The sequence below is a fragment of the Capricornis sumatraensis genome, chromosome 3, assembly GCF_032405125.1.
Source record: "Capricornis sumatraensis isolate serow.1 chromosome 3, serow.2, whole genome shotgun sequence".
NCBI lineage: Eukaryota > Metazoa > Chordata > Mammalia > Artiodactyla > Bovidae > Capricornis > Capricornis sumatraensis.
Window position 1 is genome coordinate 7,246,671 of NC_091071.1, and position 27,890 is coordinate 7,274,560.

The 27,890-nt window shown below is 48.4% G+C and overlaps 1 protein-coding gene across 6 annotated transcripts in view; it reads left to right on the top strand.

Annotated features, from left to right (window-relative positions):
* CUX1 (cut like homeobox 1) overlaps positions 1 to 27,890 on the top strand; it is a 349,582-nt gene that overhangs the window by 66,900 nt on the left and 254,792 nt on the right. For 5 of the 6 annotated variants that reach the window (XM_068968697.1, XM_068968698.1, XM_068968701.1 and 2 more), the window contains exon 2: positions 9,425 to 9,535. The exons of the other annotated variant lie outside the window; for it this stretch is intronic. In XM_068968697.1, coding sequence (XP_068824798.1) covers positions 9,425 to 9,535 — 111 coding nt within the window. The remainder of the gene's footprint in view (positions 1 to 9,424; positions 9,536 to 27,890) is intronic. 6 annotated transcript variants of the gene reach the window in all.

Below are 27,890 nucleotides of genomic sequence, written 5' to 3' on the forward strand. Positions count from 1 at the left end.
ACGGACTTTCCTGTCCCGGCTTTCCTGTTTCCTCTTCTCATAGTGGAGCATTGGTGACAGTGACTTCCTTGACTGCCCGGAGAGCTCGCTTCAGCAGAGATGAGCCCCCCCTTAGGTGATCCTAATTGTTAGGAAAAAACGGTACCACCCGAGGGAGCCACAGTCCTTTGAAGCTGAGAGGAGGGGGTGGGTCCTCTAGGCGCCCCTGCCCTCCCTCCTTATCCGGTCTCACCTTCAAGAAGGTGCCTCTGTCAGCTTGTCCCCTTCCTCCTCAGCCCCCACAGCCTTCGGAACTATTCTCTGCCTTTCTAGGGTCAGTACCTGGGCCAGGCTTTTTCTGGCAGCCTCTCTTTCCCACTGTTGGCCTTGCTGTCTGCAGTTCTGAAATTTGCCCCCCTTTGTCGGTCCCTCTGTCTGGAGTGCACCCTTGCCCACCCCAGAATTCTCTCGAAGGTGCTATTATTTTTATGAAGCTGTTTTTTATTTTCTCTGAAGTAGAAGTAAGCTCTCTTCCTTTGAACCCTTTTGTACTTACTCTGAACTTCTGTTAGAGCATTTAGTTTCTTTTCCTTTTCTTTTTTTTTAAGCTTACCCTTTCATTTGGCAAGTTCTGACTACTGTAGTCTCTCAGTGTCAGCTCAGACCCCTTATATAAAATGGTTTAGTATTTGCATATAACCTAAGTACGTCCTCCCTTATACTTTAACCTTCTCTAAATTACTTACACTACCTAATATGATGTAAGTACTATGTAAATAGTTGTAAATACAATGCAAATAGTGTGTAAATAGCTGCGGGCTTGTGGTGAATCCTGGTTTTGCTTTTTGGAACTTTTATGGGATTTCCCACCTGCCCCCTCCACCCCCCACCCCCCCCCGAATATTTTCAATTGCTTCTGAATTGAATCCCTGGGTGCAGAGCCCACAGTTCTGGAGGGCCGACCATGAGGTGCCCCAGCACCAGGCAAAGCAATCTCAGTCCTTCCCAGAGCTCATAACTTGTGGAGCACGCAGTGTTAAGCTAGCACCCAGGGAAACACAGACTCACAAATGAGGGTTGCTACCAGGAGGCACCGGTCAGGGGGCTACGTGCACACCTTCCAGAGGGGCGAAGAGCATGAGGGGCAGGGAAGTGGCATTTGAGCTCCGACATGTTCTGGGAGCGAGAAGGGAAGGGCCTCCTAAAAGAGGGAACAACCTGTGCTGAGGGCCCGAGGGGAAGGAGGGGCCCCACCCTGTCGGCTGCAGGAGGAAGGCCGGCCTACAGGACAGGGCTCTGGTGGTCTCATCCAGGCCCCCTGGGAAGCCCCTGAAGGCTTATGCAGGGGATGACGTGTCCCCTTTTCTGCAGGGTGTGTGTGTGGGGGGGGTGTGGATGTGTGTGTGCTGATCACCTTACAGTTGTGTGCTGATTAACATCCATGAAGGGACCAGGCACTTTGGTCTCCCATTCAAAGACCCTCCTCGAAGCTCCATGTTCACACGCTGGTGCCTCCTGCTGTCCTGCCTCTCGTGGCTCTGCTTCTCTCCCCTGTCCCCCTTTCCTGCACTGCCTGCCTTCTGTCGAGACCCTCCTGGGCCGCATGCAGGTCCATCTAATTTTGCAGAGTACAGAGTCGCTGTTCTTTCCCAGGGGGGCTTCCTGGGTGGGGATGCTCATTGCCCGTCCTCAGTCTCAAGCACGAGACACAGTCCTGCAGCCAAAATTCAGATCTTGGTATCGCCCAGCGGTGAATCCAAGAGGGTGAGTGGGAAAGTGATGGGTAGAGTTAGGTGTCAGAAGAAACACTTGGGAAATATGGAGTCAGACTTGGTCCTCTAGCTAGGCTTATGAAATAAGTGGAAAACATGAGCTTTTCTCTAGGGAGTTCTGCAAGTTTCTCCTTGAAACAGAGACCGTCCTCCGTGCACATACCCGTGAACAGAACAAAAAGCATTTCCTGCGGGACCACGTGGAGGGCTCTGCCGGGAATGAGGCATTCATAGGCCCTTATCAGTCCTTTGAAGCTCATGTCTCATTATGGGGGGAAAAATGAGATTTTAAAAGATAAATGTTTACTTTTTAGGAGTAGTCCTTACGTTTACATGTTCAAAATCCGCCAAGTACAAAAGGGTAGTTGGTGAAGGGACCTCTCCAACTCCCTGGGGCCCCCACCTGTTCACTTTCCTCTCCAGAATAAGGAACCACATGGGGAGCTTGTATATAAGCACATTTTGTGTGTGTGTTCCCACTTACAGTGGATCATGTCCTGGTCACTTCTGATTGAACACAGTGTGTCCACTCTGGCACCCGCCCCCTCTCAGCAGCCCTTTCACCACTTGCGTGCCGAAGCCAACCTCTCCAGGGGGACCTGACCCGGCTCCTGCTTCTTCCGAGTCCCCGTTCATGGTCTCTGTCAGCACTAGTCACAACCATGGGTTGTGCTAGAGACTCAGTGAGCCCAGAGGAGGAGGAGATGGAGGGTAATGGGAACTCAGGCCATCCCATCCACAAGCCTCAGCCGAAATGGGCATCTTTCATGAAAACGTGGAGCCCTTTCTTGCTGGCAGTGTGTCTTGCCTTATCTAATGTTTCTGTTTTTGTTCTACCAGCCTGGTCCCATCTGTCTTGTTGCTCTTCCATGCCAGTCTTGTCTCCTCCCCTGGACTGTGGGCACCCTGGAGCCCCCAGCCTAGTCGGGGATGGTGGTGGCACAGTGCATAATGGCCTGAGGTCAAGTACGTGGTTCTGAGAGAACCAAGAACTCCCTTGATGGAGTACTCACCACGCCTCGAGGTGGAGGTGCATTCCTTTAGTGATCTCCAGGAAGGGCACATCATTTGACGGAACCACACAGGTGACAGCAGGGGTGGAGCCTAGAAGCAAAGCCAGGGTTCCCTGAAGAGTCTTCAGGTGTCCCCTGTAGGAGGCCAGGGAGCGGGTAACAGAAGAAGGCAGGTTGGTGGGCTTGGGGCCTTCACCCCTTTCTACCCAGAGTGGCTTCCACTTGTCCTGTGATTCCATTGCAAGAAACGAAATGGAAAATGCTCAGAGGACTACTTGGTGCAGAAACCATGGCTGGCCCTCCCCTTTTGCACAAGTGCTCTCATTTTCTCTAGTAAAGCCACTTTAAATTCTTATATAGGATTTGCTGTTGATTAGTTGACAGATAAGCTTGGAAAAAAGCATCAGATGAACCAAAGTTAGCAACAGTGAAAAGACGATACTTTACTCTGATGCTGGGTTGGCGTGTTTTCCCCACCAACCCCGGGGCGGGGGCTGGGGGAAAAGGGGGCCTGTGTGCCTCTACTCAGAGCGCTGGCAGGCCTGGCCTGGGGGCTTCACAGAGAGAGAATCTCACAAAAGTGGTGGCAGCATTGCAGGTACCCCCCCACGTTTAAAACAGACAGACAACTGACACATTCACTTTGAAGGAGAGCAGTTCCAAACTGAAATCATTGACACTAAGACATGTGTTTTCTTGGGGAGAAAGTTCCATGCAGAACTTCCCTGACCAGGGATTGAAACTGCAGTGCAAGGGTAGAGCCTTAACCACTGGGCCACCAGGGAAGGTCCCTCAGTTTCTTTTAAATTACATGATCACTTCTTATTTGTGTGTGTGTCTTTAATCCTTGGCTAAGAGGCTGGAGTTCCGGAAGAGAGAAACTTCCAGTGTTGAGAGCTCTGCCCTTTGAGGATCTGTTAGAAATGGAGAAAAAAACATCCCAGTAGTCAGAGTCTGTGAGGAAAACAGGATTGCAGCTTCCATAGCTCTAGGGCCAGGTCCCCAGTTTCCTGGGTGAGGTGTCCAAAGCCAGGGGTCTTTCCCTGGACCTTGAGGCCTCCTGACATTGGTCATCCCACAGCGACTTTGAAAGAAAACTCCAGAGTTTCTGCATCCAGGTGCCATCCTTGCAAGATGCTTTATCAGTACCGTCAAGCTCTTACCGCACAATTGCACTCATATCACATGCTAGTAAAGTAATGCTCAAAATTCTGCAAACCAGACTTCAGCAATATGTGAACCGTGAACTCCCTGATGTTCAAGCTGGTTTTAGAAAAGGCAGAGGAACCAGAGATCAAATTGCCAACATCTGCTGGATCATGGAAAAAGCAAGAGAATTCCAGAAAACATCTATTTCTGCTTTATTGATTATGCCAAAGCCTTTGACTGTGTGAATCACAATAAACTGTGGAAAATTCTGAAAGAGATGGGAATACCAGACCACCTCACCTGCCCCTTGAGAAATCTGTATGCAGGTCAGGAAGCAATAGTGAGAACTGGACATGGAACAACAGACTGGTTCCAAATAGGAAAAGGAGTACGTCAAGGCTGTATATTGTCACCCTGCTTATTTAACTTATATGCAGAGTACATCATGAGAAATGCTGGACTGGAAGAAGCACAAGCTGGAATCAAGATTGCCGGGAGAAATATCAATAACCTCAGATATGCAGATGATACCACCCTTATGGCAGAAAGTGAAGAGGAGCTAAAAAGCCTCCTGATGAAAGTGAAAGAGGAGAGCAAAAAAGTTGGCTTAAAGCTCAACATTCAGAAAACGAAGATCATGGCATCCGGTCCCATCACTTCATGGGAAATAGATGGGGAAACAGTAGAAACAGTGTCAGACTTTATTTTTTTGGGCTCCAAAATCACTGCAGATGGTGACTGCAGCCATGAAATTAAAAGACGCTTACTTCTTGGAAGAAAAGTTATGACCAACCTAGATAGCATATTCAAAAGCAGAGACATTACTTTGCCGACTAAGGTCCGTCTAATCAAGGCTATGGTCTTTCCAGTGGTCATGTATGGATGTGAGAGTCGGACTGTGAAGAAGGCTGAGCACTGAAGAACTGATGCGTTTTAACTGTGGTGTTGGAGAAGACTCTTGAGGGTCCCTTGGACTGCACGGAGATCCAACCAGTCCATTCTGAAGGAGATCAACCCTGGGATTTCTTTGGAAGGACTGATGCTGAAGCTGAAGCTCCAGTACTTTGGCCACCTCATGCGAAGAGTTGACTCATTGGAAAAGACTCTGATGCTGGGAGAGATTGGGGGCAGGAGAAGAAGGGGACGACAGAGGATGAGATGGCTGGATGGCATCACTGACTCGATGGACGTGAGTCTGAGTGAACTCCGGGTGATGGTGATGGACAGGGAGGCCTGGCGTGCTGCGATTCATGGGGTCGCAAAGAGTCGGACACGACTGAGCGCCTGAACTGAACTGACAAGCTCTTTCAGCTGAGTTGGAAATACTGCTGATCAGAGTCCGTGGGTTTGCTGCCCACTTCCATCACCTGGGACTTGGGTCTGCAGTTGTTTCCACAGAAAAGTTCTGAGTAGTTCAGAGGGGACGCCCTCCTCTGCCCTCCCGTGGGAAGGTTGGGACTTGACTGAGTGTGGTGTTTTAGGCGACCAGCCACCTCCTCCTCGTTCACAAGCCCCAAGATTGGCCCATGTGCAGCACGTTGTGTAAGAAACAGCTGTTGTTTTGACAAGGACGTGCTTGTCTCACTTTTTGAATCACCAGTGTGAGTCAGGGGGTCATCTATTCCAGGGCTCTGCCCCGGGCAGGTGGACGCAGAGACCATGCACACTCATGTATGGGACACAGCGTGTAAAATATGTTTCTGTAATTACATGTGCATTTTTTCACATTAGCAGTTTTGAAATATATATATAAAATTAATATGTATTACAGTTTTTCCAATCAGGTAATTTATGCATGTGGCAAAATAGCCGAAAGATACATGAAGAGCAGGTCACCTCCTTTCCTTGGCCTCTCAGAGCCAAGCACAGTTTCAGGTTTATCTTTTTAGAGACAGTTGAAGCGTATGCAACCGTGTGTGTAGATATTCTTTTAAACAGTGTGGTACTGTTTTGCACTTTGGTTTTTTTTTTTTGCTTCAATTTATTTATTTTTGGGGGGGGATAGGCTGCATCAGGTCTTAGCTGTGTCATGTGGAATCTTTTGTTGTGACTCAGAGACCCTCTAGCTGTGGCACGCAGGCCCTCTAGCATGGCTTGCAGATTGTCTGACTGTGGCACACAGACTCTCTAGCTGTGGTGCACACTCTCTAGTTGTGACATGCAGACTCTCTAGCTGTGGCTCACACACTCTCTAGCTATGGCACATATTCCAGAGCATGCAGGCTCAGTAGTTGCTCTGTAGCACATGGGATCTTAGACCCCTGACCAGGGACTGAACCCTTGTCCCCTGCATTGCAAAGCGGATTCTTGACCACTGTACCACCAGGGAAATTCCTGCTTCAGTATATCTCAAATATCATTCCACCTCATGTAGTACAGGTAGGAATTTTTGTTGTTGTTGTTCTCTGTGAATTTTTAATACCTTTCAGATGTGGAGACTCTCTCTGCTCCTTGTGACATGTGACCAGCGACTCAGGAGCTGAGGGTTCTGTATTTTAGGCCTCCACTGCCACCTCCCCGAAACATTAAATTCCCTTGATAATGCAACATTGTTTGTGCAGATAATAAAACAGTATTTGGGTTAGATTGACTAGCCATCTCCTGCTTTTGTGTTGTCCCCAGAGCCTTCTTACAAAGCCTTGATGTCCTCCGGGGGACTCAGGAGTTGAGAGCCTTGAACCTGAGCTGCCAAGCCCCGCAGCACTGGAGGCTCGGGCCCTCCTCCTTGCTGTGCCAGTCTGTTTCTGTGGTGGCAGGTGGCCACACCGGGTGCAATTTGAAAGAGCCTGGTTGGTTTTTCACATGGGCCTGCTTGTGTCTGCACGTGTGGGGAAGGGGTGTGGGCCCCCCTCCCCCGAGCATCGCGCCTGCCAGCAGCAGTTCACCCCAGGTGCCCTGGCCTTGCCATCCCCTGATAGGGGTGGGTTAGTCTGCCTTCCATTGAGTGGCTGTTGCCAGGCTCAGCCTTCCTGAGGGGCACATGGGGGGCCGAGGGGCCCAGAGGGACCCCCAGACCATGTGTTGTTCTACTGTACACAGGGGAAGACGCACAGTAGAAGATGGGAAGGCAGCGTTGGGTCTGGGATCTCATAGTCACCAGTGAGCCCCCGGCATCCAGCACCTGGTGGCAGAAATCACCAGACGTCCTCCGCCTAGATGACAGCCCCCTCCCAGGAAGCAGGGTCTCCACTGAAGGCGCTTTGTTTTTCTCTTAAGTTTTCTGCATCTGTGTGTGATTGGAACCAAACATCAACTTTACTTTTTTTGTCATATTTCAATATTGGCCTTTCTTTTCCTCCCCCTTTCTTGAAATCTCCTTTTATAACTTCTGCTGCTGCTGCTTAAATATAGATGTCTTAGTCCTCCTCCTTACCAGATTGTTTATATTTTTGAGAAGCCTTCTGCTTATCTGCGACTGCTCTCTCCTCTGTCTCCATCCCCACGCTGCCACATTGGTGTTGGTTGCTCTTTTCTTCCCTTGCCTTCACTTGACTGGGATGTGTTTCAAATGTGGTCTATCAAAATGTGCAGTGTTTCCCTCTTTTCTGCAGTAGCTTTGACATCTGTTCTTGAAATCGAGCCCACGTTATTCTTTTGGACTTGCTTGCCCAAGATCTGCTGCGATGCCAGAAGCAGGGAAGGAAGGCGGGAGAAAGAGAGTGGTGTGGTGGTGCCTCCCCCATCTCTTCATACCGCACCCCCACTTTAAAAACTGCCTGCCATTTCCAAGTTGACAGCACCCTAGATGTTTGTTCCAGCACTCTGCCACCCTGTCTGGCAGCGGCCCACCCCGCAGCGGAACGAATGAAGTGCTCAGCAGCAGGGGCTCACAGACGCCTTCGGTTACTTCCGCCAAAAAGGAAGCCGGGTGGGCGGCAGGCGGGGGAGGAAGGCTCCTGGCTTCCTGGGTGTCTGTGGATGGCTCTTCGGCTTGGTTTCTCCTCGCCATTCGTAGCCCTGCTGGGCCTTGGGGTGACGGGCCGGACCATGGAGAAGCCACTTGGAGCCGCCGCTTGATCCCAAGCAAGATGTGTGTCTTTAGCAGCCGAAGCCATCCAGCACGAAAATGCGCCTCTCCGTGGCTTCCGGATTGTGTCCTCTCACTCCTGCTGTCCGCCTGGGACACCACCCTGGGCCCATCTGCCGCAGGCTTGTTTGACACACAGCCTCTTGGCAGCTCGTCTCAGAGCTCCTGAGGCCAAGACACGGGCTCTCTGATGCTCTGAGTGTCAGTTTGTGGTGTGTGACAGAAGTCTTCTCATGGGGGAACCACTCGGGGTGGTTCTCAAGAGTCCCAGGGGCCAGTTAAAGAGTTGGGGGACAACCCTGTTTCCAGGTGCTTCACTTCCCAAGTTGATGCAATGCTGGAAGTCGTTATTCTTGGGGCTCGCCTCTTAAGGTCCCTCTTGAGAATGACTCAGTGATTGCAGCCATGAAATTAAAAGACGCTTGCTCCTTGGAAGGAAGGTTATGACCGACCTGGACAGCATATTAAAAAGCAGAGACATTACTTTGCCAACAAAGATCCGTCTAGTCAAGGCTGTGGTTTTTCCAGAGTCATGTACGGATATGAGAGTTTGACTATCAAGAAAGCTGAGCACCAGAGAATTGATGCTTTTGAACTGTGGTGTTGGAGAAGACTCTTGAGAGTCCCTTGGACTGCAAGGAGATCCAACCAGTCCATCTTAAAGGAGATCAGTCCTGGGTGTTCATTGGAGGGACTGATGTTGAAGCTGAAACTCCAGTCCTTTGGCCACCTGATGCGAAGAGCTGACTCATTTGAAAAGACTCTGATGCTGGGAAGGATTGAGGGCAGGAGGAGAAGCGGACGACAGAGGATGAGATGGTTGGATGGCATCACTGACTCATTGGACTAGGGTTTGGGTGGACTCCGGGAGTTGGTGATGGACAGGGAGGCCTGGCGTGCTGCAGTTCATGGAGTCACAAAGAGTCGGACACAACTGAGTGACTGAACTGAACTGAGAACGACTAACAGGTCCTGAAACATGCCTATAGTTAACCCACTAAGTATTTGTTAAACAAAAGCAAATCAGATGTGGCTGTAGAAGACTCCAGGCCCAGACTGTTGAAGGAGAGTCAGAAAGGTGCCCCGAGTCGAGCGGCAGGACTGGGACCTGGGGATGTGGCGGGAAGAGGTGCTTGTTAGGAGCAGAAGCGAGCGACACTGGGGAGGGATGGCGTTTGGGCACTGGCCTGACTGGTTTTAGCAAAGCAGTATGCATCTGCACGTTGTGTTGTAGAAGCCACCGCTTGTGAGGTGTGTGTGGGTACACAGCACGTCAAGTTAAGCAGGTTTGGGGCATGGATGGGGTGGTGGGGCTGGATGGGAGCCCAGGCCTCTTTCCACTGGTCCCCAGTCCCTCCTGGGCCACAGGGCAGTGATCCTTGGCACCACAGGCTCTCCTCCGGTGTCCTGGTCATGTGCAGATACACTCTCCTCTCTTCAGAGTGTAATTACAATCTGGTCTTCCCTTTTGTTTCTCTCAACAGAGGGAACTCGATGCCACCGCAACAGTATTGGCAAACCGGCAAGATGAAAGTGAGCAGTCAAGAAAGCGGCTCATCGAGCAGAGCCGTGAGTTCAAGAAGAACACTCCAGAGGTGAGCGGCGTCTCTGTGCTGGGCTTGGGCTCTCTGAAGGAGGGTAGGGTCTTCTTGTCCTAGGGTGCGTTCAGAACACCAGCTGTCTGCTGCTTCCTTTCGGCCGTCCTCAGCCCTAGTGGTGAGCCCCTGTGTGGGCTGGGGACTGGATTAAACCCTAGCTGACTCTTGATGCAGATGCTGAACCAGCTGGGTGGCCAGGTCAGACCCCCAGCCCCTCTGTGTGCACATTTGTAGGCAGGGCCCTGGAGGGGCGCATGAAGGCTTCATGCGTCTGAGGATGCAATATGCCAATGATGCTTCTTGCAAAACATTCAGCCTGGCCGGGCCTTTTAGGACCCTCTGTGTTTCCCCCCTTCCTTGGGGGAAGGGGGAGAAGGGACTGTGCTCTTGTTGTGCTCCTCTTATTTTGGGGAAGTATGTGTTCAGAGGACAGTGTTTAGAGTGGCTCAGGCAGCCTTTTCCTGCCCTGTTTTCTTGGTCCCTCGTTCCCTGAGTCTTTATCAAAGGACTCAGAAGACGAAAAAAAAAAATACAGGAGAGTTGTACAGACCGTCAGGCAGACACGGTGATGGCTTTCTGGGAGCTTCTGCCAAATGAGTCCACAGTGGTTCTTGTGCTGGGGGCTTGCACCCAGCCTCCTGCACCCCCCAGAGCTCCAGCCCTGGCTCCCAGGCCTCCCCAGATTCTTCCAGGGAGGACAAAGGAACAGGCCTGGAGGAAAGGATGATTTCTGGGAGGGATAGTCTAACTTTCATAATAGTCCCAAAAAATGATGTGTGACTTGAATTTTTTTTTTTTTAAGTGGATTCATTTTAAGTGTTTCAAAGGAGCTTGCCATCTAAGGGAGTGTTACCATGAATCATTTGGGGAAACAAATAATTAACCCTCGATTTTCAGAACAGATATTTCAGGAGAAAAAAGTCTTGGTAGTCCAGTGGCAAGAAACAAGGGAGGAATGGCAGGACCACCCAAGGATTTTACGTTTTAGACCCACTGCTTGTCCTGACTACCCCCGCCGCCGGCCCCTGCCCTGAGGTGTGTGTCTTCAGTGTTGTTACTGAGTAGACACGTGGGTCAGTAACTCAGGCCTGGGAGGTTGCCGCCCTCTGTGCTGCTGGGGAGTGCCGGGTGGGAAGGGGGAGAAGGGACTGGTGGTCTCCACGTTCCACCTCGTTGTGACAGTAAAGGCAAGAGGGGAGAAGGCCGTTGAGCGACCAGCCACCTTCCTCCTCTCAGGCTGCTCAGAGCAGACCTTCCTGGAAGGTCTCACTATGGGGTTCCTCATGCTCTGGTCTTTGACTTTGTTTCCCTAGACCCACCCCGGTCAGGTATGTCTCTCCAGCCACGTTCGGCCTTGATCAAGCAACTAGCTATCCCCACTGTCCTGTGTTCTCACTGCTGTTCCCTTGGTGACCATATATCCAGGGTGGTCATCGGAAACCTAAAAGAGAAGGGCAAGGTCATGCTTCCGAGGCCTCAGTCACCAGTAGGTAGATATAATCCATCCTATGATGAAGCGCCTTGAAGAGAACTGGATTCCTGGGTGTTCCTCTCAAGTCTCAGTGCCCCGCCAGCTGAAGGTGGTACCCGCTGAGGAAGGGCGTGTCCCCCTCCTGCCACTTTGGGCCCAGCACTTGCTTAATAAATGTTGACTGGGCTGAATGGGCCCCGTCCCTCCACTGGCGTATAAACAGGCCTCATCCTGCGGGGACTGGCCGCTAACTTTGTGTTTTTCCCCCTAATCCCAGTAAATAGGAGAGGCTAGGGGTGGAGCAGCCTGATGGGGAAAGGCCCTCTGGGGCATAGCTTTCCAGGGCATGTTTTGTTTGTATATTCTTGATCTTTTCTTTTTTAATTTGTTTGTGTTTTTATTGGGCTGTAGGATATAAGTTGGGAAACATCTTTGCAAGTTATGTCAGGGCATGGTTTTAGACAGTGTCTTCCGCAAAGAGGGGGCTGCAGAACACCTCCTAGAATGGAGGGACCCTGCCGTCCTGCATGTCCCCGGCTCTGCCAGGAGGTTGGGGATGGTGCTCACTTGGGCTCCTCCCGCTATGATAAGGAGGCCTCACTGTAGCACAGATTTCCAAGACATGTGAAAGATAGGCGTGCAGAATCTTCTGTAGGTTTGGAAACCTCTTAAGGCCTCAGTGGAGGGTGGGAGTGGGTAACTTTGGCGAGGAGTGCAGAGGGGGATTCTTGGGGGTTCTGTGGTGTGAGGGGTGTGGAGGCGCGTGGAGGGCTCTGATGAGTGCGGGGCCTACGACCCAGATCAGACAGTGGGTTGGCACTTTGTCTGGGGCTTCAGTGCAGAGGAGCCCGACTTGCCTCTGACATCAGTTATTTCTTCCGATTATTCAACAACGGAGGACAGATTAACACTTACTGTTGAGGGAACACTTCTAGAAATTGGATGTGTGAAGATGAAGGTTGCTTAGAACTTTACTCTCAGGGTTTAAAAAAAAAAGTTGGCTTGTTGGTAGGGAGGGCATCTGTGGGTTTGGACACAGACCAGCCTCCTCACGCCTCACACAGTCAGCCAAGAGAGGACCAGCCAGCGGGGCAGAGCCAGGGCCAGTGATCTTGCCGGACTTTCACCAAGTGGATTGATTCTTGGTGAAAACCTTGATGTTCCTCTTTGTTTCGGGAAAGCAGAAACTGTCCTCCCAGGGTCCTTGAGTGTCTGGTGGATCTAACAGGCAGACGCAAGCTCCAATAGAGAGTCAAGTGAATGAGGTTATCCCCTGGCAGGGAGTTTGTGTTTTCCTGGACTGGTGCTGCCTACGGGCAACTGGGAAAGCCCAGGACCCAGGATGGGGTTAGGGTGGAGGTGAGGGTCCTGTGGGACAAGCCAGGAACACGAAGGCACCGCGGAGGGCAGAGTCCTGAAGATTTTTTTGTTGAGAATGAAGTTCTTTCAGTTTCAGTTTTATGTCATTAGATGAATACATTGCTAGTCAATTGATATTATTGCTTCTGTATTTTTAAACTCAAAATTGTAGTTAATCTGAAGGAAATGCCATTGTTCTACATATTAAGTTTCATGCCTTTCTTTGACTCAAAAAAAGAGTTCCCTTCGAAGAAAAATGTTTTAAATTTGAATTTTGTGACTAAACATCCACTCCCTGTTGAGTTAATGATTGATAACTGAACGTCCAAGACTGAGGGTATTTCTAGGTTGGATCACTTTCTATATTTATCAGTGCAGGTGACTTACTGGCTGGTGTCATTGGGCAAATGACTTAACCTCCCAAAAATCTCAGTTGCATCATCTATAAAAGGTGTAATGGCAGGGCCCAGCTCACAGGGGTGTGTGTGTGTTGTGTGTGTGTGTGTGTGGTACCTAGTATGTGTGTGGCATATATCGTGTGTGTTTGGCATGTAATATGTGTGTGTAGAGCTCCACATAGGCCTAGCACCAACAATTCAGTTCGTGTTTGTTGTGAGCATTAATTTGGAGCGCATATTACCAAACACATGAGATGCAGTTGATTTCTGCTCCTCAAAGTCAGCTCCAAGAACTTAAAAAAGAACCCACAACAAATAAAGGTAGTTTTCTCCCAAAATGTTCCAAAAGTTGATTTGTAATAACAGTTAATCACTTTATAAATATTTTCCAGCACCTTCCACATGCCAGATGGTTTTGCTCTGGGGATAAGATCCTCTCCCCAGTCTTAGAAACTTCCTTATATTCTCACCAAGGAGGTACACCATCCTGATAAGGCACCTTAAGTGTAGGATGGTGTCTAGAATCTTCTAAATGCAGACTTTCCCCCAGAAACACTCTGAGATCGCTGGGGGTTAGTTCCAAGCTGCCTGTGTCACAGTGATTCTTACTGTAGGTGAACAAGGCTGCTTTCTGAGGCTTGGTTCTCAACCTTCGAAGCAACGGTGAATGTTAAGGGCCACCCCCTGACACCCCGAGAAATGCACATGTTTGCACAGTTTCTCCTGGACCCCTGAAACTCATCGGGGAGCCCTTGGCTCAGAGCTTGGCTGCAAGGCAGGTGTTGGTTGTCTCGGTGGTCTCAGCCACTGTGCTGGGCGCTCTGTATGTGTCCCCTCTTCATGTTCCTCCTCGTTGTGCCCAAGCTAGGGGTAGGAGGATGAAAGACGGGGGTGGGGGCCGCAGGAGAGATGAATGCTGAGGCTTCGGCTGCTGGGCAGAGGCCACTGTGCTCCGGCCTCTAGGCTGGGTGCTGAAGAACAAGAGGTGGGTGGAGGAACTGGGCCACTCCCACTGATGAGGGTCCCCCAGGCTGGCAGCAGGGACAGGTGCCTCTGTGTTGGTGACATGTTCTTCCTGCCTGAGACTGGTAAAGAGCATGGCTGGCCTGGAGACGGCTTTCTCCGAGTTCTTGAAGCTTTGTGCTGTTATAACTGTGAGTTTAGTGCAGGCCAAACCCCATGCCCTTTGCTCTTTTGTTGCTTCCATCAGAGCCGAGGTGCAGGCCAGGATTACCTTTGATGCCTCTGAGTTGATAAACCTAATGGCAGGTAGATGACCAGGGATGTGGAAGGCCCTGACCGGAACCCATCTAGAATACCAGGCTGGCTCCTTATTCCGGGAAACTGAGTTACTTCCCATGGTGGATGGGGACCAAGATGGAGCAACATTGCTAGGGTTTCATGATTCTACCTAGGAATTGCTTTTTTCTTATTTTCCCGTTTGGTTAAATTTTAAGTTTGCTCCTGGGACCAACATTTGTCTTGATAAGGATCTTACAGCTGCCACTCGGCTGAGCTGGGGCTTGAACCCAGGCCACCGGCTCCCCAAGTCAGTGCTTTTAACTGCTGCACCAGGCTGCCTCGCCAATGGGCAGAGCATCCAGAGTGGTGCTGGCCCACAGGGCCCAGTCACAGGACATTTTCAGGGGGTGCCATCCCAGCCCGCTGGCTGCGACTATTTGAATGCGATGCTTGACTATCAGAAGGTTCTCCAGTGGAAGGCTTGGTTCTAGGCAGAGGACAGAGATGGGTTTTGTTTTGTTGCCTTCTTCTCAACAATAGAGGAACTATCTTCTATGGGGAGGAAGAAAGGAAAGCCTCAGACTCGAGATGCCAAAATTTTATCATAAAACTATCTTAGGGCCTCGTTTTGTCCTGGCAGAGTGTCCAGCTCCTACCCCAGACCTGTCAGACTTTGGTATTAATCTGTGTTATAAGGGGTCACATCTCTTCTGTGAGGTTTAAAACTGACCTGCAATTCAGGAGCTCTCCTTGGGCATTTTCCCACCCTGATATATTTTGCCAGAACATTTCTTGCTGTCTTGAGCGTTAATCCTCATGACACCTGGTCCACCAGGCTGACATCGCTCCTGCCGAAACGCACCTGGCCCCTTTCTCTCATCACCATCTCTCTCACTCCTGTCGTCAGGCACAGAGATTGTCCCCTACCCTGATCAGGGCATACCTTCCTGGGATCATCACCAACACTGACCACCCTGGATGCTTTGCTGTCCCCACCAGGGAAGGTGACCCTGGGCCCGACGCCAGCCATAGCACCACAGCCCCACAGCCCCGCCTCCCAGGTCAGCAGGCCCAGCTTCAAGAAGGGAACATTCTCTTTCCTGCTGACATAATCGCCTGTTCACGAGTGTTCATTTCCTGAGTGCCAGAATCTTAAGTTGCCCTCTCTGTCTCCAGCCAGAGTGTTTTCCTGATTTTTCTTTTTTTTTCTTTTTACATTATTGGGAAAATGTTATAGAGATATCAGGAGCCGTCTTGAGATACGACTCTGGAAGAAATCTCACCCAATGGCTGAAATGAACTAGGTTTGTGGATTTCTCCCCAGCGCTGGCAAGTAGGAGAGGGGCGAGGGCATCTGCTTTTGGAAAGTCCTCGGTCACCTCTCCATCGATCGGACTCCTTCTCATTGAGATGTGAAAGCATACGCCCCCACCTGAGGAGGTGAGGGGGACAAGTGACGGGAAGTCGCTGCAAACTTTGTGACTCCTTTCGAGCTCCCTGTGAGAGGAGTCAGCAGGCTGAAGGAGGGAGGGGGCAGTCATATATAGTCGTGGCCCGGGCCCAAATGCATTTAGTCACTGCCTCTACGGCCTTTATATAGACACTGCAGGGAGTGACTCAGCCTGGAAAAAGAGAGTCGCTTAAAAATAAAGTTGCAACTCAGATGGACACGTCCTGCATAGGCTGCCCGAGACAGCGTGGCTCAGGCTCGGTGAGGAACCTGGGGGGCACCTTTGCCCGACGTAGCCCTGCAGGGGTCCCAAGGTGAGGATGGTCATTACAGCTGCGTCATGGGAATTGGCACGAGGATTAAATGAGTTCGCATAAGACTCCCGATTTTTAAACTGTCAGGATTCAGACATTCTTTGCTACAAGTGGACACACTTGCATGTTGAGCAGTGACTGAATCCTTAGCTTTCCTCTTGTTTTTGGCAAATGGACTGACCGTGGAGGCCTGTGTTGGCTTTTGTTGTTCGCATCCATCCTCGTGAGAATTAAAAGCCAGCACAGATGGGCGACTGGAACGTTTTCTTTGTGTCTCATTGGACACGGGAATGGGTTCATTGAAGACCCACTGCACTGATCTGACAGATTGTGACTTTTAAAGAGGAGGACCAACCAGACACACACCTAGGGACATGGGCCTTTCAAGAAGGGTAGTGGTGAGAAGGAGGCCTGTAAGCTTGAAGACCAGGGGGGTGCAGATGGGCACCCCCAGTGTCCCGCAGACTGCTCATACTCGGGGTCTAGGAATCTAGATGCACCGCTCTGCTGAGCCTGCAGCTGTGGTACAATTGCTTGCTCCTACTTTTGAAGAGGACGGGCCTGCAGGTCGGAGCTGTGCTTCCATCCCTTGTGTATATTTAGCTGTGCACCTTGAGTACTGTGGATGCTGAATGGTCATATTTATAGCATTCATTTAGTAATCTTTTTTTTTACAAAACAGAAATAAAATATTAACAAACATCAGCTACAGGGCGCTACAAGATTCGTTTCTCAAACAGGCAGATAAACTTTCATTTAACACTTCAATTTTATTGTGTGTGTATGTGTACAGAATTTTTTTTTAATTTCAAGAAATGCCTTTCTTTGGCAGTTTCTCAAAATATTAAACACAGAATTACTCTATGACCCAGCATTTCCACTCCTAAGTATACGTCAAAAAGAACTGAAAAAACGTCCACGCAAAAACTTTGTGTCCACTCAAAAAAATGTTGATAGCAGCATTATTCAAAATAGTCAAAAAGTAGAAGCAACTCATATGTCCATCAGAAACTGACTTGATAAACAAAGTGTGATACACCCATAGAATGGACTGTCATCCAGCAGAGGAATAAGATGTTATCACATGCATGAACTTGGAAACATTTTGCTCAGTAAAAGAAACCAGACACAAATGATGGCGTGTGTGTGAAATGTCCACAGTGGGCAAACCCATAGAGTCAGAAAGTAGATGAGGGTGGTGTGGAGGATGGGGGTCACTGCTGGAGCTCATGGGGTTTTTTGGCGGGGTGAGGAACGGGCTCAGGAGTTAGGTAGTAGTGATGGTTGCACAAGTTTGTGAGTGTGCCAGACACCACTGAATTGTACACTTTAAAAGGGTAAGCTTTGTGGTATGTGAATTATAACTCAATTATGATTTTCTTAATGACTTTCTTTGTGGCCTCTGGGAAATCCCTGCACAGGTGGTCTGTTTGCTTGTTTGCTCTCATCCTCTGAAGCAATTCCCCCACATCAAAGGATCCTGTGGATTTCGTTTTGGCAGTAGCCAACCTGGTTTGGAAAAGGCCACTCCAATATTTGGCCCAATTATAAAGCCCAAATAATCAACTTGGATGCTTAATCATTCTAGAATCACCCACCGTTAAGTTGTAAGAAGACTTTAACTAGAAAAAGTTTAAACATTAAAAGTGAACTTTTAACTGTTACCAACTGAATTCTTGAAGCCCATTTATCAGCCCAAGAGGTTATTTTCTAGTTTCTTTAGGGCCACATTATTCCCCCTCGTTCCAGAGAGACCCTGCAGCATCCTCCCAAGACACAGAGGAGGCCTACTCTAGAGCAGAGGTTCAGCTCAGGCTCAGACAGCTGGATCAAGTTTAGTCCTTGCTCCAGCATTCAGTAGCATTGAGACAGAAACTTATCCTCAGTTCTTCCATATGCAGTAATATATCCCGCCTACTTTAAGACGTCATGGTGCGGAACATGTGAGATTCCTGGAAAGTAAATGGCCAGTCCTACGCCAGACTGGAGTGGCTAGTCAGTAAACAGTGACTGGGGTATTCAGGCCGAGTGACCTTGACCAAGATCACCAAATGGTCAGGGACCCAGATCCCATACTTATAAAGGGAACTGACAGTATTCCAGCTGCTGGGCAGGTGGAAATGAATTCAGTTGTAAGGGACATATAGTAAGTGCTCAGTACACACTTTTCTTCCTGTTTCCTCCCTTCTTTCTTTCCTTCCTCCTACAAGTAGTTCTGAGCCCTTTCCGGGAGCCAGGGGCCATCCGAGGTTCTGAGATACGGCAGACACCAAGAGAAGGTTCCAGCTTGTGTGGGGGGCAGGCAGGCAGTGACCACATAAACAAATGACACACAGGATAATTTCAGGACAACATGGCAGTGAGTGTGGATGGATGAAGGATCTTCAGGGAATAGGGCAGTTTCATGAATTCGAAAAATGACCCTTTGCACCTCTCCCTGTTACTCTTGCTGACTTTGAGCAGGCTGTTTAGCTGTGGGGGAGGGGTCCCTGTAATTTATTTCTTTCAGCCTGATGGCCTCTGTTTGCTCCTATCACTCAGTGACTTTGAGACACCAGATTCAGTCCCTCTGCTTCCTAAGACCGGGGAACTTTTCCATCCGGACATCAAAAAGCTGGGTTGGTAAACATTTGAGTTGGAGGGAAGCCTTGTTCTGTTTGACTGCCTTTGGCCCAGAACAATGAATTCTTAGGTAATCAATGAAGAGTTACTCACTCGGCCTGTATTGGTGACACAGGGTGCGAGCAGAACTGCTCGTGGAGTCCTGACCTGGGGGCCACGTGGTGGCGTCTGCAGAGCCCCCCGGCCACAACTTGCCTCCTCAGAGCGGCCTGACCCGACTCCCTCCCTGCGACGTCGGGAGGGCTGGCGTTCCCTTTCCTTCCTGAGCCTCTGCGCAGCTTCCTTCATCTGTCTAGCAGTTTTCAAAGGGCTATTTTAAGCCCAACAGACAGATTCTCTGAGAGTTTAATAACCGTCAGAAGGAAAAGGCTGTAATTAGATGCATGTGGCGTGGAAGTTTAGTCGAGACCATGCTGAATTGTATAACCTCCGAGCCTCCATTTTCTCATCCAAAAAATGGGAGTGATGACAAGTCTCGCAGAATTATTACGAGTCAGACAAAATGCTGTAAACGGTCCAGAAGAACCTTGGCAAATAGTGAGAGCTCAATAAATGGCCTGTTGAGTGTAGGTTATAAAAATCTAATCTTTTGAAAGAAGAAATTGTGTTCACAAATGAATTTTAAAGCTATAAACAAACTGTACTTTTTTTTTTGGCTGCACCACGTGGCATGTGGGATCCCAGTTCCTCGACCAGGAGTCAAACCCAAGCCCCCTGCAGTGGAAGCACAGAGTCTTAACCACTGAACAGCCAGGGAGTTTCCCTCCCTCCCCCAACCCCTCAAGACTCTTAAAGCATTAAGTAGACCTATAGGCCTATAAGCTATAGACCTAGTTTCTAGGGCAGACTTAAATAGGTTCACTAAAATTAAGATACGTGCCTTCCCTATGCATCTAGATGGTCATTTATCTCCCTTTGCATGGGTTTTCCTGTTCATGTAGTGGAAATATTTGCCCTGGACTCTCTCTGGAAACTCTGCTTTGGGAGCAGCCCATAGCTTGTCTTTCTGGTTGGCAACCTCAACCGAAGTACGTGTTGGATGGAGAATGACATTCTCCACCTAGGTGTAGATAGCCTGGGTGTAGAAAGGAGCTCACAGCCTCTCAATAAACATCCTTGTCATGTGCAGTTTGTTAGGAATGATGTCTAAATGGGAAAGCCTGAAAATTTGGTTGAAATTGTGATGAGCTGTTATTTATTAATGTTTATTACAGCGAAGCATTATGTTAAGTGCATCACAGTCACTCAAGAAGGCTGCTGTCTTTAGTGCCACTTTACAGAGTATCAGCCACCTGCCTCCCAGGCAGACAGATTCCCGGGAACCACGTCATAACCACTGTGCAAAACTGTCTCCTTTTAACTTTCAGAAGTCGATTTTTGGTTAGTTAATTGTAAGCTGTTTCTCTTCTATTAGTTAAAACAACAACTAAAATATATCTAGAAAGAGTATTGCTCTGAAGTGACATACTCACATGAAGGTCACTGTGTGTGCTGGGAGTGAGTTTTGTGTGGTTAATACCCAGGGAAGAGCAGTTAGGCTGAAATCTGGCATTTACTTGAAAATGCGGGTCACCTTATGGGAACTCTTATAACCCAAAGCACAGGAAAATTTCCCCTCCTGTTTTGAGATTTTTGTCAGTCAAGAAAGAGACAATAAGATGACAAATCCCCCTGACCCTGAGATCTGTTGTCTTGGGTTTTTCTTGCTTTGTTCCAAGGGGGCTATGGCCATCGAGCAATAAGGATTGAACCTGGGTTTCCTGCATTGCAGGCAGATTCTTTACCATCTGAGCCAGCAGGAAAACCCAGCGCATAGGAATGGTCAGGGTTAATCACCGAGCACTGATTTGTTTTTTGGCCGTACCACTTGGCATTCCAGATCCCAGTTCCTCAACCAGGGATCAACCCTGAGCCCCCTGCAGTGGAAGCGCAGAGTCTTAAACCACCAGGGAAGTCCTGAATGCCGATTACTGACTGCTGTCAGCTCTTGGTTTTAACCTGAAAGTGTGAATTGCAGAAAAGGTAATTTACAAGAAGCATTACATGAGCCTGCCATGCAGAGTGTAATCATTTTGTGTGTGGTCCAGTGTTTTAACAGGAAGATAATATGATATCATTAATACAGTTAAGGAATGCTGTATTTGGAATCAGGACACTTAGATCCTGACTCTCGTTCTACCACTGACTGGGTTTGAGGGCTGAACAGGCTGGTTCCCGGTCGGGTCCCCTCTGTTGCTCGATGGCCATGCAGTGTGGCCAAGACCCAAGGGCCCTGGAGCTGGTCCAGCCCTTTCCCACTCCGGCTCACTCCTGTTCATCCTCCATGGACCCAAGACTTCTGGGCAGTCCTTTCTTCTCAGTGGATCAGCTGGTTTACCTCTTGGGGGTTTTCTATTTAGAATTAATTCTTCATAGCAGCAGAACAAGGTGATCTCATTTTATGTGGGATGGTGTGAACCGGGGCCGCTCTGTTTTGAGGGCTCTGGTCACTTCAGGGACACAGCAGGAAGAGCTCATAATAGTGCCCAATACTTACTGAGCTCCAAGCACTGTTCCAAAGACTTTCAACAGTGAAAGTGAAAGTCGCTCAGTTGTGTCCAACTCTTTGTGACCCCATGGGACTATACAGTCCATGGAATTCTCCAGGCCAGAATACTAGAGTGGATAGCCTTTCCCTTCTTCAGGGGATCTCCCCAACCCAGGGATTGAACCCAGGTCTCCCGCATTGCGGGCAGATTCTTTATCAGTTGAGCCACCAGGGAAGCCCAAGAATACTGGAGTGGGTAGCCTATCCCTTTTCCAGCAGATCTTCCTGACCCAGAAATTGAACTGGGGTCTCCTGCATTGCAGGCAGATTCTTTACCAACTGAGCTATCAGGGAAGCCCAATACTCACAGGAGCCTGTGAAAGTGGGTGCAGGGCTGAGCCCCTTAGAGGAGGAGGAGGTCCCCTAGGGCATTACAGCCCAAAAGCAGAGAAGCCAGCTAGAGGTTGGGAATGCAGGCCTGCTCGTGGCAGGTTTGAGCAGCCCCTTGGGGTGGGACGGGCCCCCCAGCTGCCTCCCCCACCCCACACAGTCCCCTGCCTCCCTGACAGCCAGACTCCCCAGCACAGTTCAGGGAGGGAGTAGCCACTGGACTGCTTCGCCTGTGGGTAACTCGCATCCTGGGCCACTTCAGCTGCAGGACCCGCCCTTGCTTACTTAGCATTTGAAAAGTCACTGTTTTAGTTCTGAAGTCCAGTTGGGGCCCCAGTTTAACCCCACATTTATTCATTCATTCACTGACTCTCCTGCCACCTAGAGCATCTGCAGTGAAGTACCCTGAGACTGGACCCTTAGTGCCAGCTGGGCTGTTCCTAGGGAACCCCCAGCCTTAGGGAGGGGAGGTGACCTCAGCTCCTCACACCTCCCACTCCACCTTCAACACTGTGCCACAAGAAGGGTGCATTTGTAAGGTACTGGGTTCATTTTAACCCTGCAAACGTTTTGAATCAAACAGAACTTGGCACACGCATCTTTTTCTAAGAAGTTCTTATGTGAGGGAATAGCCCTTGGGCAGAAAGATTCAGGAAGTACGACTGCCTTGGCCTCCTCTGGGCCCCACTCAGAGGCCTCAGACAGGATTGTACCTGCATGACATAGTCCTTATATAATCAAAGCCATGTAACCAGGCTTATTTTTTTTAACAGGAAGTATTTCTGGCATACCCCAAAGCATAAAAACAGAACGCATAGTCCTGTGCCCTTTGTGATGACTGGCAAGATGTTAATGTTTTGTCCATTTGCTTCTGATGCCCCCCTTTTTCTTTAAAGGGAAATAAACTGTTACATATGCAGCCAAAATCCTACCTCCGTGCCTTTCCTCTCCTTTCCTCCTCAGATGTAAGCTCATCCTAAAGCTGATGTTTCACCACCATACGCTTTCCACACTCACAGCGATGTTTATGCATGCATGAATAACCATAAACAATAGATATTGTTTTATATCTACATCTATTTTACTATTTATGCACATGGAAGGCAAGTGGTATCTTGCAATGTCTGTATATATCCTTTGACACCTGGCCTCTTTAAACATTTATTCCACTATGTTCATGAATCACAGAAGATGTGTCCATTGCCCTCCTGAGATGAAACATGGATTCTTCATTGTTGTTGACACTTATTATTACACCTGTCCTGCGGAGGGGGTTCAGGAGTTCCCCAGGGTGGACCCCCAAAAGCATGGTCTCTGATCACAGCTTGGCCAGGTGGGTGGGTGTAGCCTCAGTGGCTCCGTGCTACCACCCCTTGCACCCCCACAAGCCCCCAGTAGCTGTTCTGGCCATGCCCTCAATGGGTTTTGCTGTTTCCTTATTTCTCTGTGAGGGAGAACATCCCCTTGTATGATGACTGGCCTGTACAGTTTCCTCTTTTGCATCTCAACTGCTTGTATCTTTTACCCATTTTCCCATCGGGCTGTTGGCTATTTTCTTATCGACTTGTAGGAAATTTTTATATCCAAAACCTGGATCCTCGTTGCTCACATACATGGCTGCTCTCTCCTCCCAGGGCATGGCCTGTCTTTTCACTATGTTTATGTTGTCCTTGGTCACCTGGAAGATTTTAATTTTAACGCAGGTGACTTCTCCTCCCCACCTTCCCCCCAGCCTAGTCTTTGATGTAAAGTTTGGTTATTTGAATCTTATTTCAGAAACTCTGCCTTTACTGATGTCATACAGTCTCCTGTGTTTTCCTCAGCCAACCTCTGGTTTTGTGTTTACACCAGACCTGTATGTGAGCATCATGAGGATGGTGATTCGAGGCTCTAATTTATCTCGGTCCGTTGAGGGCTCCTCAACCCAGAACCATTTACCATGGGGTCCACCTTTCCCCACCTCTGCCAGGTACCACACCCGCCTCCAGGCCCCCAGGCTGCCCAATCCCACGCTGTCTTGGATGAGTATTACTATATTACTATCATAATCATTTCCACACTGTTACTAAGTCTTGATATCTAGTAAAGGAACATCCTCTTGGTTCTTCAAAACCATCTGGACTGTGCTTCTGTATGACTTTTATTTGGTGTCATTTGAAAAATTCTGTTGGGATTTTTATTGCATTGAATTTATAGATTAATCTGGAGAGACTTTATAAGGTGTTTTGAGTTTGGATGGAATGACTCTGGATCTTATTCTTAGGTGGGTTTCATTCCATGCTTGACTCCAGGGATCCATGAAAACCACACTCTGTTGACTTACTCTGGTTCCTTGTGTGGATACAAAATAGTCAACATTGAAGGATTGATCATTGTAGTCTGGAGCCAGGCATAAAAATAAACCCCACTCTGTTGTCATAGGTGGCTGTGATTAAGATCAGGGGAAAGGTCGGCTGTGGGTCCCCTCACATTGACAGTTTCCTTCAGAAGATTAAGTGGTTCTTCATTTTTGGCCCAGGTCATCAGTAGCTTAAAGCCATTACTGTCTATTGGCTGTTTGGTTTGTCTGAAATATGGGGCTAGTCTCAGCCTATTTCCCTGGGGTCAGGTGTGTTCACATAATCAAAGTGCCAGGAACCCCATATCGTATGCATGTGTGTGTGTCTGTGTATGTGTGCGTGCGTGCATGTGTATGTGTGTGTACACAAAGCAGCCTTCTCTGGGGAGGAATGCACAGCGCTAGGCTACAGAGATGTCCTTTTGTGCCTCTGCATTTAAAAATGTGCGTTCTTTATTAGTAGAGTGTTTTCAGGCTTATTTTTGAGACAGGCTTGTTCAGCCACAGTTGTATGCCCTTTGGAAAATGACAATTTGTGAAGCTGTCAGCCATGGGCAAACTGAAGAAAAATGAAGATGCCTTTTCTGTTGATGTGTGTTCAGGGATTTTCATCAGCCCAATGCAGTTCCCATGACCTGTTCAGGCAAGGGTGATAGCTTCTGTTTCCTTTCATTAAAAGTTGGCAATGAGGATATTTTTACTTATTTTGTTTACATGTAAGCAACCCATGGAAAATATCCCATGTGTATTCAAATGGATGCTTTGCCACAGTAAAGGAAAAAAAAAAAGGACTAGTTCTGACAGTGATTGGAGACCAAAAATGAAAAAAATAAAAGAAGACCTGTGAATAGGGATGAAGAAATTAAAGTGAAAAAATATGGGAAGAATAGGTTGGGCTAATAAAATGAAGGGTGAAACTTGGGGTTTAACTCTTTTTGCTGTTGTTAGGGAAATGTTTAGCTTTCTTTCTCACTTTTTCTTTTTTTCCAAACGCATTTGCACTTGAAACTAGATAAAATGTTTGACTGTATTAATTTTCCTGATTATAAGTGTGGGAAAGGAGTTCCATGGTAACCCTTCTTAAGTAAATGAACTGATATGTTAGAACCAGAAGAGTTGAGAGTAATTTTTATTTTAAAATTCTTTTTGCATTAACACATCTGCAGTGTTGAGGAATATATGGAAAATTGAAATAGTGCTTCTATCCTGCCGTGTCTCTAGCATGTCAATAAATCACCTTTTTTTTCCTTTTAAAATGTCTGGCCTTGTAATTTATGTTTGCATAACCCATTACTAGATTCATAGTAGGTGTTTTAGTTGGCAGGCATTATTCCAGGAATTCTGAGGATCTTAAAAAAAAATGCAGAGTCTTTGTTAGTATTTATATTTAAGTGGACACTTTCCTTTAAAAAAATGAATTAGATTTTAAAAAAAGAATTTGGAGCTGACTATTTACCTTATTCTCAAGCCAACAATATTAAAGCCCTTATTTCCACATTATCAATTGTCATGAATTTCTTAATAGACTTTATTGTTATTCTTTCTCTTTAAAATTAAAATTGGCAGAAGAAAATGATATTAAGCTCATATGAATTTCTAGATAATTTTCCATAGGTTTCATATTGCACAGAGAATAAAGATTTGTTTCCCTAATTTTTAAATTTCTTGAATGCCACTGACCATCTTAGGTATAAAATGAAGATGAATATATTCATTCATTTACACTGTTTGGTGCTTGAACAGAAATAGCAACGTTCAGGGTTAGTTCGCATACTTGTGGCTTACCTTTGAGACTTTCTAATTTTTAAGCAGACATTTAAAAATAATCGTGTCTTCTAGTCCCAAGTTAGGAGACGTTTTAGAGCTTTACTTTGAAATGATGAAAAAAGTTATTTCTGTTTTGAAATGTTTTTAATTGATTTTTTAAAATGGTAGTTAGAAAGTTGGGACGGCCACTTACAGTTTTCAGAAGAAGTTTGTTTTATTTGAACATACTTCCCTTCTCTTTTCCCAACCCCCATCGACTGGTTAATAACATTTTCAATATAAAATATGTATTTCAGCCCATTTGAAATCTCTGTGGCCAATCAGAAGAGAAATTGTTTCCCCCCTGGGAGCCTTAATATATTTATCAGGAGGTCTACAGCCTCTTCAGTGTCTTTGTGGAAAAGAATACAAAGTTATTAGTGGTATGTTTAAAAATTCAGAGTTTAACCTGCTCAGACTCTGTTCTAAAAGTCCACTTGTGCTATAGAAGTTTGAAAGCTTCTCTTACTTTCTCCTACTTTAGTTAGGCATTAAAAGAAATGACAGCTTTCTGTTGTTTTTGTTTATGTTAAAGATGTAGCTAATTTGACATTTTAAAGTACCTTATTTTCATTATAATTTTAGTTCCTTATCAGAGATGTTTATTTTGGTGGTATTGCTCTGACAACCTTCTACACTTACAGAATAATTTCTCTTGGGTTCCAAAGGTGCTTCTTCCATTTCTGCATTTATTTCTGGAAACTTTGGGCTCTTATTCACTCTTCCTGGAGAGGTGCAGGGTTTTGAGAATCTGCCTTACTTCTAAAAACCCAGCTCTCAGTCCACAGCCATTCTTGCAAGAACAATGAAGGTGGATTACAGAAATGGTATCTCAGCTTTCAGGAGATGAGAAGCACACTTTCTGCTTTTTGTGGAGTTCTCTTCCCCCGCTCAATCTCCCCTGGAGTTGGTGGCCCCATCGGTCGTCCTAAGCCCTGTGGTCATGTCCCAGAAAGCATTTCCACTAAGGGAAGGTGCTGTGCCAGAAGCCGGGAGAAAGGAAAAAGGAGGTGTTTATCGTCCCAAAGACGCCTTCCAACTTTTATTATTAACTCCTTTCCAAAGTAAACTTTCGGGTTTGTTTCAAGTCACTTCTGGCCAAAGTACAGTTGGGTTTGCTGTGTCCTCTAGGGGGAGAGGTGAAAACAGCATCCCCCTGGGTGAGGACAAGGTGGGGGCCTGTGCCTTTAGGGAAGGGAGGGGGTCTGAATGACAGGGGATCGGGGGGACTGAGAATTGGGGGGCATGAGTAAACATGGCCACCTCAGCAAGCCTTCCACAGCCCTGTGCAGGGCCATGGACTGCGGGCTGGGCCCTCTGAGAGGTGCTGAGGTACGTGGAGCCCCCCAACCCCACCTGCCCCCCCACCCCAGCCCAGTCAGAGACCGGCATGGAATTAGATAGTTTGGATAAAGAGTCATAAGTGACAAAGTGGTGGGGGCAGTGCCCAGCGGATGCTTAGGAGAAGGGGCTCTGGTGTGGATGCAGGGGCCCTGACTCGGGTTGGGGCCAGCGCGTGGCCGTCACCAGGAGTGGACAGTCCGAGAGGGGGTGGGGGCGGGCTCCAGGGCAAGGCTAAGGAACATGGACCTTGCTCTGCCCAAGGCCCTGCCAGTATTACAGGGCACATGCCCAGGAGTGACCCAGCCCAGCCTACACTTCCCAGAGTTGGTGCCACACTCTGTGGCGTGGAGCATGGATGCCCCCGGAGCAAAGGTGGGGCCGGAACCTCTGGGCCCCTGCCCTGAGGGGCTCCATGGGAAACAGCTGTTCTCCCACAAACAAGAGATGTCCTGTCCACTCAACACACACCTGTCATGTGCCTGCTCTGGGCCAGGCACTGAGGACGCAGCAGAGAACAAAGGACCAGCCCCCGCCCCTGGCAATGTCGCATTCGAGTGGAGGAGACAGACAGCCAGTGAACAGATGGGAACGGGTTCCAGGGGATGCTGATCATGGGATGGGGAGAGAGAGATGGAGAATTTAGCAATTGCTTGGCCAAGAAGGGCAGGAGGGAGGCACAGGGTAACGAGAGAAGGTTTTAAGCGGGTGGCTTTGCCATCCTGGGGGTACCCAAGCTTGTCCTAGGCAGGGGCAGGATGGGGGAAGGAGAATCCATGTGTGGTGGGGTATACTTCCAGAGCAAGGCCAAGGTCACAGAGTGGAGAGGAGAGGGATCTGCATTCCAGAGAGTGGCATCGGCTTTCCTGGAGAAGTAGGAGAAGTTGTTCTTGAAGAGCGAGCAGCGGACTGAGTGCTGGGGAAATGGACAGAGTGTGCAGCCTTGGAGACGGTTGGGGAGGGACTCAGCAAAGTACAGGTGCACGGATGGTGGCGCTGGACATCTCAGGTGTGTTGTGGTGCCCAGCCACCAGGTGTGCAGAAGGGGACAGTGGGTGTCCTGTTGAGGATGGCGAAAGTCAGGTGACCGACCC